The following is a 13,852-nucleotide window of genomic DNA, read 5'->3' on the forward strand; positions in this document are numbered from 1 at the left end:
GAACTAGTTTTTCTTTCACACTGAGGGGTTGTTTATGACATTGTGGCTGTAGTTTCATGCCAGTTGAGTTGTTGTTTCCCAACTAACAAACTAATCAATTAAACAACAAAGATCTGGAATTTTCTTCACATCTTTTTCTATTTCCCATCCTCTCAGCTGCCATAACAGAGGAGCTTCTGAAGTTAACTGAGGAGAAGCAAGATTTAGCTGGCCTTCGTGGCTTTGACTCTCCGTTCTTCAACACCACAGAGACCCTGACTGGCACGCAAGAGAAACCCCAGCCCTTTTCTATCCTGTGCGGCTCGATTCGAGACCCTCACAACACCATCTCCACTCCTGATAAGACTGAGATCACACCTGGGGACAGAGGCAGAGTGAGCAGAGGCCCGTCCCAGGAGCATCCCTGGTCTTTCCAGCCAGTGTTCATGCCCATCGAACACCCAATGCACAGCCAACTCCATCGGAGCCCTTCTGCACCAGAGGACGAGGCTCTGAAATACGGCCTGTGCTCCCCAAGTCCGTGCAAACCGCCACCCCTGCCGTACGAGGCTCTGTTTGACATGGCCCTGCCTCGGGCGGCCTCTCTCTTTGTGGGAAGGAAGACCTCAGAGATTGTGCAGCGAGTAGCCTTTGAGAGGGTCCAGAGAGGTGATGTGAGCAAGCAAGGGGAGGAGGAGGGTGTGGAGGGGGTTGTGTCTGCCTCCCCCCTGGAGGTGCTGGATCGCCTCGTGCAGCAGGGTGGTGACGCCCATGACAAAGTGCTAAAGAGGTAAGCCCTTTTTCTTTCTCTGTTTTTCTTTGCTATAATTCAATGTGTGGTTCAAGATATTGGCTTGTAATCAAAAAGAGTGCGTTGTTTCTGTGTTGTCCTTGAGCAAGACACTTAACCTCAGATTATAAAGCCTAACCAGACTTTCCACATTTCCACTGAAACGTGTGACATGACAAAATGAAAGCAAATCAAGGCATATTTGGTGCTTCATTTTTGGAGAGAACCTGGAAATGTCATACCCCTAAGTCATCTGCATTTGTTATTAAGTCAAGTCAGCTTTATTTACAAACGCTATATGATTTCACAGACACGGTGAAAGTCTAATCCTAGACTAAAATACATGTTTGGTAGCCTGACAAGCTGGGCCCACATCAAGATGTTAGGTCTGGGAACTCACCATTGACAGGGCTCAGTCCGAGGGGCGGGAGAAACGGTTGTCTTTCAAACTCCCTCTGCACACAATTGGATAGAGCTACAACCAACCAGAGCAAGGTGAAGTGGAGCTAGTTGACAGATTAAACTTTTGCCATATCCGGTCGGCAAAACTCCGAACACATCTTCCCTTCTTAAGAATGACTTCAGTGCCGTTCTTTTCTTAAAGAAATGCTTCTCTCCAAGTCTTCCAGAGTCGCTGTCAAAGCCGATTAGAAAGACCGCTGTCCGCCGGCTTCCGTGTTTACAAGAAGCACGCGGAATCTCCACAACTCCGCTGTCATCATGTTAAGCCCGCCCACCAACTCTATACACGATGTGATTTGCCTGCCCGGAGTTTGTTTTTTCCAGCTCGTAGGTCTACCGAGAGTTGCTAGCCTACACTCGCAAGAAATTAAATTTGCTGCCGCTAGGGTGCGTCTAGATTTCTAGGCTACATGTTTGGGACTTGGCAACTTGTTTCATTGGTTTGTCTCAAGATGCATGCCAGCAATGTTTTTTTCCCCCATGACATGTTTATAAAAGTTACTTAAATGCCCTAATTGAACTAAGGCTTAATCTTGGCTTAGTCTAAGCCCTGTCTGTGAAACAGGGCCATAGTGTTTTATAAAATACAGATTGTTTCAAAGCAGCTTCACAGTAATAAATAGGAAAAATAATAGAATCAATAATGCAAACATCTTCAAATATAAGACAAATTCAGATTCTCCTGTAAAGTGCCTTAAAAAAGACAATACTGTCGCCATTTAGCACAGGTCAGTTTAGTGTTGATTGAGTTCAATGACTGTAAAGTTAAAAAATTATGAAACAATAAGCAATTCTACTCAAGGCAACACTGGTGTTATTCAGCTCAAATCAGTTCAGTGTTGATTTAGTTCATTTCAATAACAATGTCAATTTTGAAAAATGTATTCATTATGAAACTAATCGTTTCAGCTGTAAAGAAGCTCTACAGAAGGCACGAGTGTCATCATCCAGCTCAGCTCAGTTCAGTTCAAGTTTTGTTCTCATCTGCCATTAATATATTATAGATCAGTGTTTTCGACTGGAAAAAGACGAGATGAGAAAGAAACACTGATTCAGATTTCAGAGTTTCTCACTCTTAAATAAGATTTTGCTTTGTCATTCATATGCTTGGAAGTCTTGGAATTTCGATATTTATGACTCCACTTAAACATTAGCAACATGCTAACAACCCAGAACACCCTTAGATTTGTATAACACGCTAACAATCTCTCTGATCATCTTCCTCATAATGAATAACTTGTTTTCTTTACAAAATGTAAAAAACTTCATTTAATTTCCAATCTATAAGACCTGCTGGTGTTGCTCTGAGGCTCTTTAAGAAGAACTGGATCAGACTAGTTGCAAATGTGCCCACTAACTCGCTTTCACACTAAAACAACTGTCTGCTTTGTCCCGTGTCACATCCACTGCCACGCAAATCAGTCCACAGCGTAACAGCAGATCCTGTGTTAGCCAAAAACAATCAGAGTTCTTTCTGTCTCTCTCTCTCTGCCCTGCACAAGCCATACTAGAAGACACATAATTGAGTTGGGTTACTGGGCTCACACAAATTTAGGTGTTTTGGCTCTGGTCAGAGAGAGTTCTGTGAAGAAAATCTTCCTCTGCCAGAAGAGCAGTGTGTCTGAAATTATTGTCACATTGCCACTGACCTTGTTGATTCCCTGTCTCTCTCTCTCTCTCTAATCCCCCCTAATATTTCCGCAATTGCTGTCAGATTGCCCCTGCCAAGCAAGTCAGCTGACTGGACACACTTTGGAGGTAAACAACATTGCATGAGCAGAGCACACATTCAGCTAGTTGTGGAAAAGTAGTTTTTTAAAGGAACGCCCCACTTTTTTTTGAAAATAGGCTCATTTTCCAAGTCCCTTATAGTTAAACAGTCGAGTTTTACCGTTTTTGAATCCATTCAGCCGATCTCTGTATCTGGCAGTAGCACTTTTAGCATAGCTTAGCATACATCATTGAATTGGATTAGACCATTAGCATCTCGCTCAAAAATGACCAAAGAGTTTCTATATTTTTCCTTTTTAAAACTCGACTCTTCGGTTGTTACAAGTGTACTAAGACCAATGGAAAATGAAAAGTTGTGATTTTCTAGACCAACTATACTCTCATTCCTGCGTAATCATCAGAACTTTGCTGCCATAACATGGGTGCAGCGGCACAATTATACGTTTTAAATAGGAAAAATATTGAAAGTCTTTGGTAATTTTTGAGCGAAATGCTAATGGTCAAATCCGATTAAATGATGTATGCTAAGCTATGCTAAAAGTGCTACTGCCAGATACAAAGATCGGCTAAATGGATTCAAAAATGGTAAAACTCAAGTGTTTAACTCTAAGGTACTTGTAAAATGAGCCTCTTTTCCAAAACATTGTAGTGGTCTTTTAAGAGTACAGAGAACTAATGCTGTGTTTTCAGCCTGGGATAAACAACACAAAGGAGTATTAAAGTCCCAGTTAACCGGAAGTAGCAAGTGAGTTTTCTTCAGTGCTGTGACGTATTTCCAAGTGGAATGGAAAACTGAATAGAGGGCAGGGTATTACCTCAGCACTCCTCTCCGTCCATCGCTCATAGCAGCCTAATGGTTGAAGGGGTGTGTTTAGCATTTTCAAACCTAAGCCCTCAAACTGCCGTCATCTGAGAGGGAACGCTGTTTCCAGACCAGAAGTTACTTCTCAGATTTTGGTTAAAGATTACTGCAACAAACTGTTTTTTTCTGTGTATTAGCTTGCATGGATTAATTGTTTACCAAGACTTGGAATATGTGCTAACAAAGTAAATGGGGTCAATTTTTATTTCATGAGAACTTTAAAGGGATAGTTCACTTAAACATGAACATTTTGTCATTATTTCCTTACCCTCATGTCATTCCAAAGCCGTAAGACTTTCGTTCATCTTTGGAATACAAATAAAGATCTTTTTGATGAAATCTGAGAGCTCACTGTCCCTCCATTGACAGCTATGCAACTGACACATGTTGACGCTTCAAAAAGTTCATAAAGAGATCGTAAAACTAATCCTTATAAATTGAGTGGTTTAATCCAAATTTTCTGAAGAGACTCGATCACTTTATTTGATGAAAAGATTGAATTTAGGCTTTTATTCACATATGAACATTGATCAGTGAATATAAACAGAAGCTCAATCGAACCTGCTTGACGCACGAGAACAAGCCTCTTGCGGAAGCTCAAATAAGTTGAATATTTTTGTCAATTTAAAATTTAAAATATGAATATTTATGTCAGTTTAAAGCCTAAATTCAAATCTGTCTCTTCAGAAAATTTGGATTACACCACTCAATTCAAATGGATTTGTTTTACGATCTCTTTATGAACTTGTGTAGCTGTCTATGAAGGGGCAGACATCTCTCAGATTTCATCAAAAATATCTTCATTTGTGTTCTGAAGATGAACGAAGATCTTATGGGTTTGGAATGGCATGAAGGTGAGTAACTAATGACAGAATTTTAATTTTTGGGTGAACCAACCCTTTAATGGATAATACAACCAAAACTGAACATTCTGCCATCAGTTGCTCACCATCATGGCTTTTAAAATATGAAGTATTATATTTTAAAGAACAATGGTAATTAACAGTTTTGGACAAACATTGAGAAATTTCTCAAAATATCTCAAAATATTCTATAAAATATATAAATTTGAGTAAACTTTTTTTTTTTTTTTTTTTTTTTAAATAAAGGTTTATACCTGAAGTTACTCATTATGCTTACGACATATATGTTAAAAATGTAAACTTACTTATATTTTAACCCCTTAACTGTCACCCCCCTTTTTGAAAATAGACATGAAAATGCACTATCCAAATATAAATGGCTCTAATTCAAGCATGATTTGGAATATATGGAATATAATCTCAGTTTGGTCTTGTTTTAAAGATAACACTCAGGAGATTATTGTTGAAGTGAAAGAAATTCAAAATATGAAAGTATAAAAAAAGTTATAGAATTTTAAATTAACTGTAAATGAAAAAATACTGTCTTAAAAAATGTCTTAATTACTTTAATGTTTTATGTCTAAAAAAAAGTTATCTTTTTTTTCCTCATGCACAGGTTCTGCTCCTATGGATGAGCTGCAGACACTGCGCAGTCAGCTGCTGCTTCTTCACAACCAGCTCCTGTACGAGCGCTACAAGCGAGAGCAGCATGCTGTACGTAACCGACGTTTGCTCCGGCGCATCATCAATGCTACCGCGCTTGAGGAGCAGAATAACGCCATGGTAACTTAAACACAATTTCATGACATTCAACACATTCAGGTTTGAGCCATCGGTCAGAATGAATGCCTCTAGATTAAAAATAGTGAACTAAATAGTTCTGTTTAGTGGCAAAAGACATTCACCATTTTTGACCACTAGAGGGTGGCAGAGACTAATGTAGTTGATTGTATGTCTGTGTGTTTGTTTCTACAGAAGGACCAGCTGAACCTACAGAGTGTGGATATCATGTCTCTGAGAGAGAGTCTGCAGGTGGAGCAGCAGAGATACCGGCAGCTTTGGGACGACCGAGAGACTGTAGTTACACGCCTGCACAGCCAGATTCGCCAACTACAGCAGGCCAGGGATGACTACTACACCAAAAACCAAGAGTTACAGGTGCTTTAAACACTTCGGTCTTCGTAAGATTGTTTGCTAACACTTTATAATAATGTTGTATTAGATTAGTTAATGCATTAGTTAACATGAACTAACCAACAACACCTCTGTTCGGCATTACTTAATCTTTCTTAACATTAGTTAATAAAAATACATCTGTACATGGTTTGTTCATGTTAGTTCACTGTTCATTAACTAATGTTAACAAGATTTTAATAATGCATTAGTAAATGTTGAAATTAACATTAACAAAGATAAACAAATGCTTTATAAGTGCAGTTCATTTTTAGTTCATGTTAAAGGGTTAGTTCACCCAAAAATGTCATTAATGACTCACCCTAATATTATTCCATACCTGTAAGAACTCCATTCATCTTTGGAACACAGTTTAAGATATTTTATATTTAGTCCGACAGCATATCTAAGTGTACGCACACTTTACTGTCCATGTCCAGAAAGGGAATAAAAAAATCATCAAAGTAGTCCATATGAGACATCAGTTAGTTAACTAGAATCTCTTGAAGCATCGAAAATACATTTTGGTCCAAAAATAACAAAAACTACGACTTTATTCAGCAGTGTCTTCTCTTCCGTGTTTGTTTTCAATCCTCAAATAAAGATTTGAACGGTTATGAATCATCATATTGATCTATGATTCGGATCGCCAATGTCACGTGATTTCAGAAGTTTGGCAGTTTGACACTCAGTCTGAATCATGAATGAATACGCTGATTCATAACCGTTCAAATCTTTAACTAATGTAGTTAACTAATGTTAACTAATGAACCTTATTGTATAGTGTTACTGATTGTTTTTATGTTTTTGAAAGCTATCTCTTATCACCAAGGCTGTATTTAATTAATCAAAACTGCAATAAAACAGTAATATTGTGAAATTTAATATTGTTTTCTTATATTTGAAATATAATTTATTCCTGTAAAAAAAAAAACCTAAATTTTCAGCATCCATTTTTCTTCAGTGTCACACGATCTTCCATGATCATGCAATAAACTGATATACTGCTCAAGAGACATTTAAACTAATTATAAATGTTGAAATAAAAGAAAACAGCACTTCCTCAGGGTGTCCGCGGGGTTTTAAATAGTATTAAAAAGTGATAAATCAAAATTGTCATATTTAAGGCCATTAAAAGTGTTAAATGTGGTCTCGGAGGTATTATTTTTTTCCAAATTAGGTATTATTTTTTCAGACTATCAGGTGTCCTATTCTATTGAAACTCTATCTGCGTTCGCGTTAGTTCGTTTAAATATGGGCTTTAGCATATCTGGGCACATAATCAAAGATCGTCCGTCTCCGTCTCGGCGTGTGTTTGATGCTGACGTCATATTCAGCGGTTGTTCGGCATCATCTCAGAGCACTGTGCGCTCAACAGAAGTGGCTGGCTTACGTTTTATTTTAGACTTGTTTCAAGGCATATCTTCAACGACTATCCTCATAAGAGCAATCTTAAATGATTTATATAAAGTCTAAAATGAACAAAAAGAGTTGTGAGAGAATGAGGCGCGATCCATAGACAGTAAACAGTGAGATCCGCGTGTCTGTCTGCTCTTAAAGGGACAGCAGCCAATAAAGCTTCCTGTCAGTAAAGTTAAAGAACAAAGCGAACAGAGAAAAGGACTCGCTGCTCTTGACTAAATAACTTTTGTAGCTTTAATAACGATTAACTATTTAATTTATAGTTTATGCAGTGCAGACTGTATATATAACTTTGATAACTTTATTACATTTCTGTATATTTCCTAACTGTTAAGACAGGAAGGGCAGGAATAAACATGACATTTATTATGGGTTTATGTTAGCATTGTTTTAAGTTTACTTAAATTAAAAACTGTTATTTTTTTGAAGCCTAATAATAAATGTAAAAAAAAAAATCAGTAGCAGTATTAATATCAGTAATAGGCTACTGGCCTTCATTCATAAAAAGATGCCATTTAAACAAGTATTTAAAATATACTGTCTTGATGTTGTTTCTACATTAATTTGATTAACTGTGAAATTATTATATTAAAAAATATAATAAAAATGTACAAAAACATTTATTTTTAATTGCGATTAATCACAGAAAAAATGTGTGATTAATCTAGTTAAAGTTTTTAATCGATTGACAGCACTATTTTTTAGTATTTTGTTAAATTCAACAACTTATCACAGCTATAGAAATGTAATATTTGGCTCAGGTTTTGTTGGTGGAAAAAAAACACTAAATAATTTAATTGCGGAATTACCAATTATTAATTGAAATCAAATGTGTATGCAGTAATACTTCTCCTTAACCAACCTTTGTGAATGTTGAGATGTATTTTACTGTGTCTGAATGATAACTTATAACAGATTTCCTCCTGGTATCAATACTAAATCTATTCTTTTTTGTATGTTATATGTCAAAATCTGTGTAAATAATAGAAAGGTCGCTGATTAACACTTGCAATTCAGTGTCGTGATGGTTTTAAAAAACATTCTGAAGGTAGTAAAAAAGGTATTAAAAAGTAGTAAATTTAACTTAACGATTGCTGTATATACCCTGTTCCTTGAAATAGAAATCTTGTATAATAATATTATAATATTTTTACTGTCACCTTTGAGCAATTTAATGTATCCTTAACAATAAAAATAAGTTGTAATTTGAAATTAAATAAAAAACATCTTACTGTGCACAAACTTTTAAATGTAAAATATGTGTATATAATTTAGTGATTGCAAATGAGATGGCCAAAACAGAAACAGAAACAGCACGATCATTTATTATGCATCTGTGATCCTCCACTCAGAGTAAGCTACAAGAATGCCAGAAGCGAATAGGTGAGATGGAGGCAGAGCTTCAGAAGGCGAATAACAAGGTGTGCCACACAGGGCACCTGCTGAACCAGCTCACTGCCAAGGTAAAAATCATTTTTACTGTCTCTTGAGCTCCAAAAAGAGCTTTCAGTCAGTTTGAGTGTATTTACTGTATTAAGTGATCGTTGGTTTTTTTGTATGGCAGGATTGTGTTATTGTCATCATTGTTCGTTCTTTTTTAGTTGTCCTCGAGTGAAAGTATTCAACAGCAGTTGAGTTTTCTGAATAAGCAGCTGTTGCTGTTGGGAGAAGCTCATAAACTGTGTGTTCAGGAGCTGCATCAGGCCGGACCGGATACTAGCAAGGTACAAGTCAAAAGAACAAGAAGCCCAGCATCTCTTTCATCTTTGCCATGAAAATATGATTTGCGTTATATTCTCTATCTTCTTCCACTTCTCTCTTGTAGGAGGTGCAGATGCTGCAGATGTCCTGGGGGAAGGAGACCGAGCGTCTTAAGCAGAATCTGTTACTTCAGAGCCAAAAGCTGGATGCTGCTCAGCAGAGAGTGGCGGAGCTGGAAACTCAACTCTCGAAGAAAGAGCACCTGATCGCAGAACAAAAGAAGTTTCTTGAAGATGTCAAGGCTCAGGCCAAGTATGACCTGTTTTGGTCTCGGGGAAGGTTATTTACACCATACAAACAACTTATCTTCACATTTATTAACTCTTGAACATTCTCCATGTTCTATATCAGGGGTGTCCAACCCTGTTTCAGGAGGGATACCGGTCCTGCAGATTTGAATACCATGATTAGCTGGTTCAGGTGTGTTTGTTTCGGGTTGGAGCTAAAATCTGCAGGGTGAGAACCCTCCAGGACCAGGGTTGGACACCCCTGTTCTATATGATATGCCCTTTTGTTATATTCCCTAGTTTTACAATGTCTCATAATTGTTTTTATTTCCCTTCACTTAGAGGGGAACTGCAGGCCTCTGAGAGCAGATATCAGGCACAGAGGCGGGTAACTCTGGCTCTGCAGACTGAGCTTTTGCAGCTCTACAGTAGGTTGGAAACAGAAGACTCCTCTTCCACTGCTTTATCCTTAACGGGAGAGATCGCCACTGAGCCTCGCAGTTCCATCGAGCCAAGGTAGGGCTTCAAAAAAAAAAAAAAAAAACTAAAAACCTTAGTTTTATTCAATTATAAAGATTTGCATTGTGGTTTGTCCAGTACAACATGCAACAATTTCTTTGTTTGTATGATTTTATGAATAGGGTGCCAAGTCAGGCTTTTTTAATTTAAATTCTTTTTAATTTATTTTTAATTATTTTTATTAATTATTTATAGGTACACTTTATTTTATATTAGGTTCACAATTTTTGGTATCTCTGATCATAGTTTAGCAGTTTGATATAGTGGAATGCTTTCCATTCATTGTTAAAAGCACAATTTTATATACTTTGCTACCACAGCAAAAGCCACTTGCCTAACTAGTAAAAGACGAGTGAACGGTCAGTAATAAAATAAGAACAAATACTCTATTTACAAGCATAGACAAATGCAATAGAACAAAGTTACAAATAAAGTAAGGCTGACAGGAATATTAATGACATAGCAGCAGGTATTTATAGGCTGTCACTTTAAGACTTAATTCATGGGTCTGATGTAATGATACACATCCAAAAATTTACGAGAATACCTGCTGAGATGGGTATTTTGACAAAGCGCAGGGAGACTCGAAAAAGGAATCAATTCACTGTTGGAGATAACAGCGCCCATGTTCAAAATTGAGTTCTTTTTTCGCCTCTTATTGCGCTTGAATTGTTAAAAATCTTGAGCTTGAATGTATGTGATATGTGTTATGTGTCATGTTTAAAAATGGGTTTACTTGATTATTATGCATTTTCTGGCATTTTGGGCCCCCTCCCTTCTCCCACATCCTCATCCCTCCCCTCCCCAAACCTCAATTTATTCTTGCATGAAGTTCTTAAGATTGTGACATTTTTATCTGGTTGTTTCCTGTGTCACAGTGTCATAGTGGTGGACGGCGCAGTAAAAACAGCCACCAAAGAGGGCGGCAAGTCATCTCAGTCTCCGCGTGGTAATGGCAGCACTTTATCACCAGGGCAGCCCAAGGCCAGCCCTTCCCCGGCCAAGTCTGTAAACGGCAATCGAGACACTCCCCCACCTGTCCTGGTGGAACCACCCCCTCACCGCCCTCATTCCCCGCTGGGACCCCCAGGACCCATGGTCCCTTCTGACACCCCACTCACCGTAGGCTCCTACCCCAGCGCCAAGAGCTTTCTAGGTATGCGGGCGAGAGAGCTCTTCCGCAACAAAAGCGAGAGCCAGTGTGACGAGGACGAAGCCCCGCCTCCACGTCTCACTGGCCTATCGCAGGGCCTGAAGACTGAGCTCTGTGTGGAGCCGACAACGAAGAGTACGCCCACCTCCACTGCTGCGCAGAGCTTCACGCTTATCCCATCTGCTAAAGAAACGCAGCCTGATATTCAAAGAGCCAAAAACCGAGACACGTATGGCTCAAGATGCCCAGAGAGGCCCAGGCAGCAACCGTTAAGGATCATGGACTATAACGAAAGTCATCAGGAGCACAGTTAAAGTTATGGATTAATGATGAAAAAGATGAAGGTTGAGATGTGCGAATTTAGATTATTAGAGCGTAAGGCCAGACTCTTTCAATTTTCAGTGTCATCTGTCACATTTCCACAAGCCGACAACAGGATTTGGAGCTAATAATCAGCAAAACCCTAACCCTCAGACTAGACAATTGGAAAGCATGGACTAAAACAGTGTTTCTAGAGGTGGTCACTGGTCACACAATGTCTTTTAGTAACCCCACTGCGTTGTTTACCAGAAATGTCACTGCTGCATCTTTTATTTTTTGCTAATTAATCTGCTCCCAAGCAACTGTTACAGCATATGGAAGCTTTGCATTTAGGCTGTTAGAAGCAATATAAGTTGATGCATTTGTAGTAAGGGTACAATGCTTACACCCTCACAGCTCACCCGCACAGAGCTGAAGTGTGTGTTTGGATGTCAGGAGGCGAGGCGGTGTGACGGTCGTCTTGTGCCAAGCAGGAGTCAACGTTTCTTTAAAACCATCAGGTTTTACTTTTAGACGTCAAGTGCATTTTCATGTGCTCAAGTCACGTTTATCTTTACTGTATGTGTGTGTGTGAGAGAGTGTGAGTGAGAGAGAGAGTGAGTGAGTGAAAAATGATGGCCTGTATTCCAGACATGATTCTGGGTAAAATTGCACTGTCCGTTGTTACTCATTACAGAAAAAAATCTGTTGTAGTCTTGGACCAGACAAAATCTGGATTCAAGAAATGAATACAACCAAATGAGAGGAAGGTTCAACATCTTTTTTTTAATATATTTTTTTAATTATTTATTTTTTTGTCCTCTCCTCCTTTTTTAGCTTTTTAAGTATCACCGGTCACGCACCAGTGCTTTTAAAATTTATAACGCATTAAAATCGAAAAGCGGCCATAGATTACTAGTTAAACCTAGGAATCTTATCCTTCCGTAATCTCAATAAAACATCGTAATTAAAATCTAGGGGGCCATTTTGAAGCCTTATACTGCTATTAAATAAAAGTCAGACGTCAGTCAAGTAATTTGCTTTGCTGATACTAACCTTCCGTCTCAAGCTCAGTCATCATATACGCTCAGAACTCAGTAGGTAACTGATAATAGTATGGATGATCTGTCTTTTACCTCTCATCTATTTGGCGCACTGCAGTTGTTCAAGTATAATATTACTAATTTTACTTCCTGAGTGCCAAATAAGACAATGTATTTTGTAGAGCTTAAATGTACTGTTTTTTGTTGTATTATTTGAGCACATCAGTTCTTATACTACCACATATCAGTTTGAGGGGGTAAAGATCAAGATTTTTAAGATTTTGTCGAGCTGGAAGTATGCGATGAGTGAGTGAATTTCCACAAAATGGCTATGTTAATAGTCAAGTGTCATATACGAGATGTGATAGTCATACTCAAATTGTTCCCAAATCCTGTTGTCCCCTTGAAGTCTCTGCTGTTCCTTCTGCCTTGCTATCTAGAGCATGTACAACAATCCTCTTTTAATGCCAACAACAGGAACTATGACTTAAGATACAAGGTACAATCAGCTGCAATGAAAGGAACGTTTAAATATTAGCTCCTTTGCTGGAGATGAAGGTTCTGGGGGTTTGGTGTGGGAGGGAAGGCAGGTTCGGTTGGAAAAAGGTTCTTAAAGCAGTTGCTTGTGTTAACTGTGAATGACAAAAATAAAAAATCGTCTTCAATGTTTTGCACTACAGATTTGGGATTGTCCTGATTATTTTCCACCTTCATTAATTATGCTATAAGTTCTGGAAATGGAAATGAAATGCATTTTGAGGCCTACAAGCAATGCTAGGACAAAAGCATTACTTCCTTGGCAGTTGCCTCTAATGATTTGAAGCTGCTACAAAAGACAAACAATTGCCATTTAGGTTTTTAGGTATATTCTGGCTCATTTAAGTCAAAATGAATGTATGATTAATTTATTTGCATTTCAATTTCACTTATTTCATTTGTTAAGAGCAGAAATAGCCACTTCTTTTGCATTTTAACTTAGTTTTATTTTGTCCAGCAGCTGGTGAAGTGATATTTGGATGTGCGCACACTACCTTGAATTAATGTTTCATAGCTATAGTTAATACATTATAATTTAAAACCTAATAAACAAAATATTTTCCTCACATAGGCTTTAGAAGACTTGAAACACACTATACAGGAGCTGAACAACTTTTATGGTGCTTTTTTTTGTCTCTTTAGGTTTGACATCTTTCGTCACTAATTGACATGTCAAATTTCTTCTTTTGTGTTCCACAGGTGAAAGACAGTAATTTCTGAATGAACTATCCTTTTAAGTTCCAATTAATGTTTACAATCGTGATATTTTAACATTTTTCTCTATTAACTGAAGACTTTTGAAACCTATGAGTGATTCTATAATTGGAGACACATTTGGCATTTCAAAAAGTTAAGCGGGGAAAAAACTTCACTAACAGAAATCGTTTCTAGGGTTATTAAAGAAAACATATTCAATTTATATAAACCACTGCTTGCCAAACAAAAGTAACTTCCTTTTTAAAAAAACTTTTAAACTTTTAAAACTTTTAAAAACAAATTAGGCAATGTGTAGAAATTACAGAGTTTGACA

At 37.9% G+C, this 13,852-nt stretch overlaps 1 protein-coding gene across 4 annotated transcripts in view; it reads left to right on the forward strand.

Annotated features, from left to right (window-relative positions):
- tsc1b (TSC complex subunit 1b) overlaps positions 1–12,964 on the forward strand; it is a 28,388-nt gene extending 15,424 nt beyond the window's left edge. For 2 of the 4 annotated variants that reach the window (XM_067424616.1, XM_067424617.1), the window contains exons 14-22: positions 157–769; positions 2,946–2,989; positions 5,304–5,470; positions 5,663–5,845; positions 8,635–8,745; positions 8,884–9,006; positions 9,108–9,322; positions 9,613–9,786; positions 10,668–12,964. In XM_067424616.1, the coding sequence (XP_067280717.1) occupies positions 157–769; positions 2,946–2,989; positions 5,304–5,470; positions 5,663–5,845; positions 8,635–8,745; positions 8,884–9,006; positions 9,108–9,322; positions 9,613–9,786; positions 10,668–11,256 (2,219 nt within the window). In that variant the 3' untranslated portion in view covers positions 11,257–12,964. The remainder of the gene's footprint in view (positions 1–156; positions 770–2,945; positions 2,990–5,303; positions 5,471–5,662; positions 5,846–8,634; positions 8,746–8,883; positions 9,007–9,107; positions 9,323–9,612; positions 9,787–10,667) is intronic. The other 2 variants (XM_067424618.1, XM_067424619.1) reach the window with 1 other exon arrangement.
- Positions 12,965–13,852: the final 888 nt, after the last annotated feature.

Source organism: Pseudorasbora parva, chromosome 18 (genome assembly GCF_024679245.1).
Source record: "Pseudorasbora parva isolate DD20220531a chromosome 18, ASM2467924v1, whole genome shotgun sequence".
Lineage (NCBI taxonomy): Eukaryota > Metazoa > Chordata > Actinopteri > Cypriniformes > Gobionidae > Pseudorasbora > Pseudorasbora parva.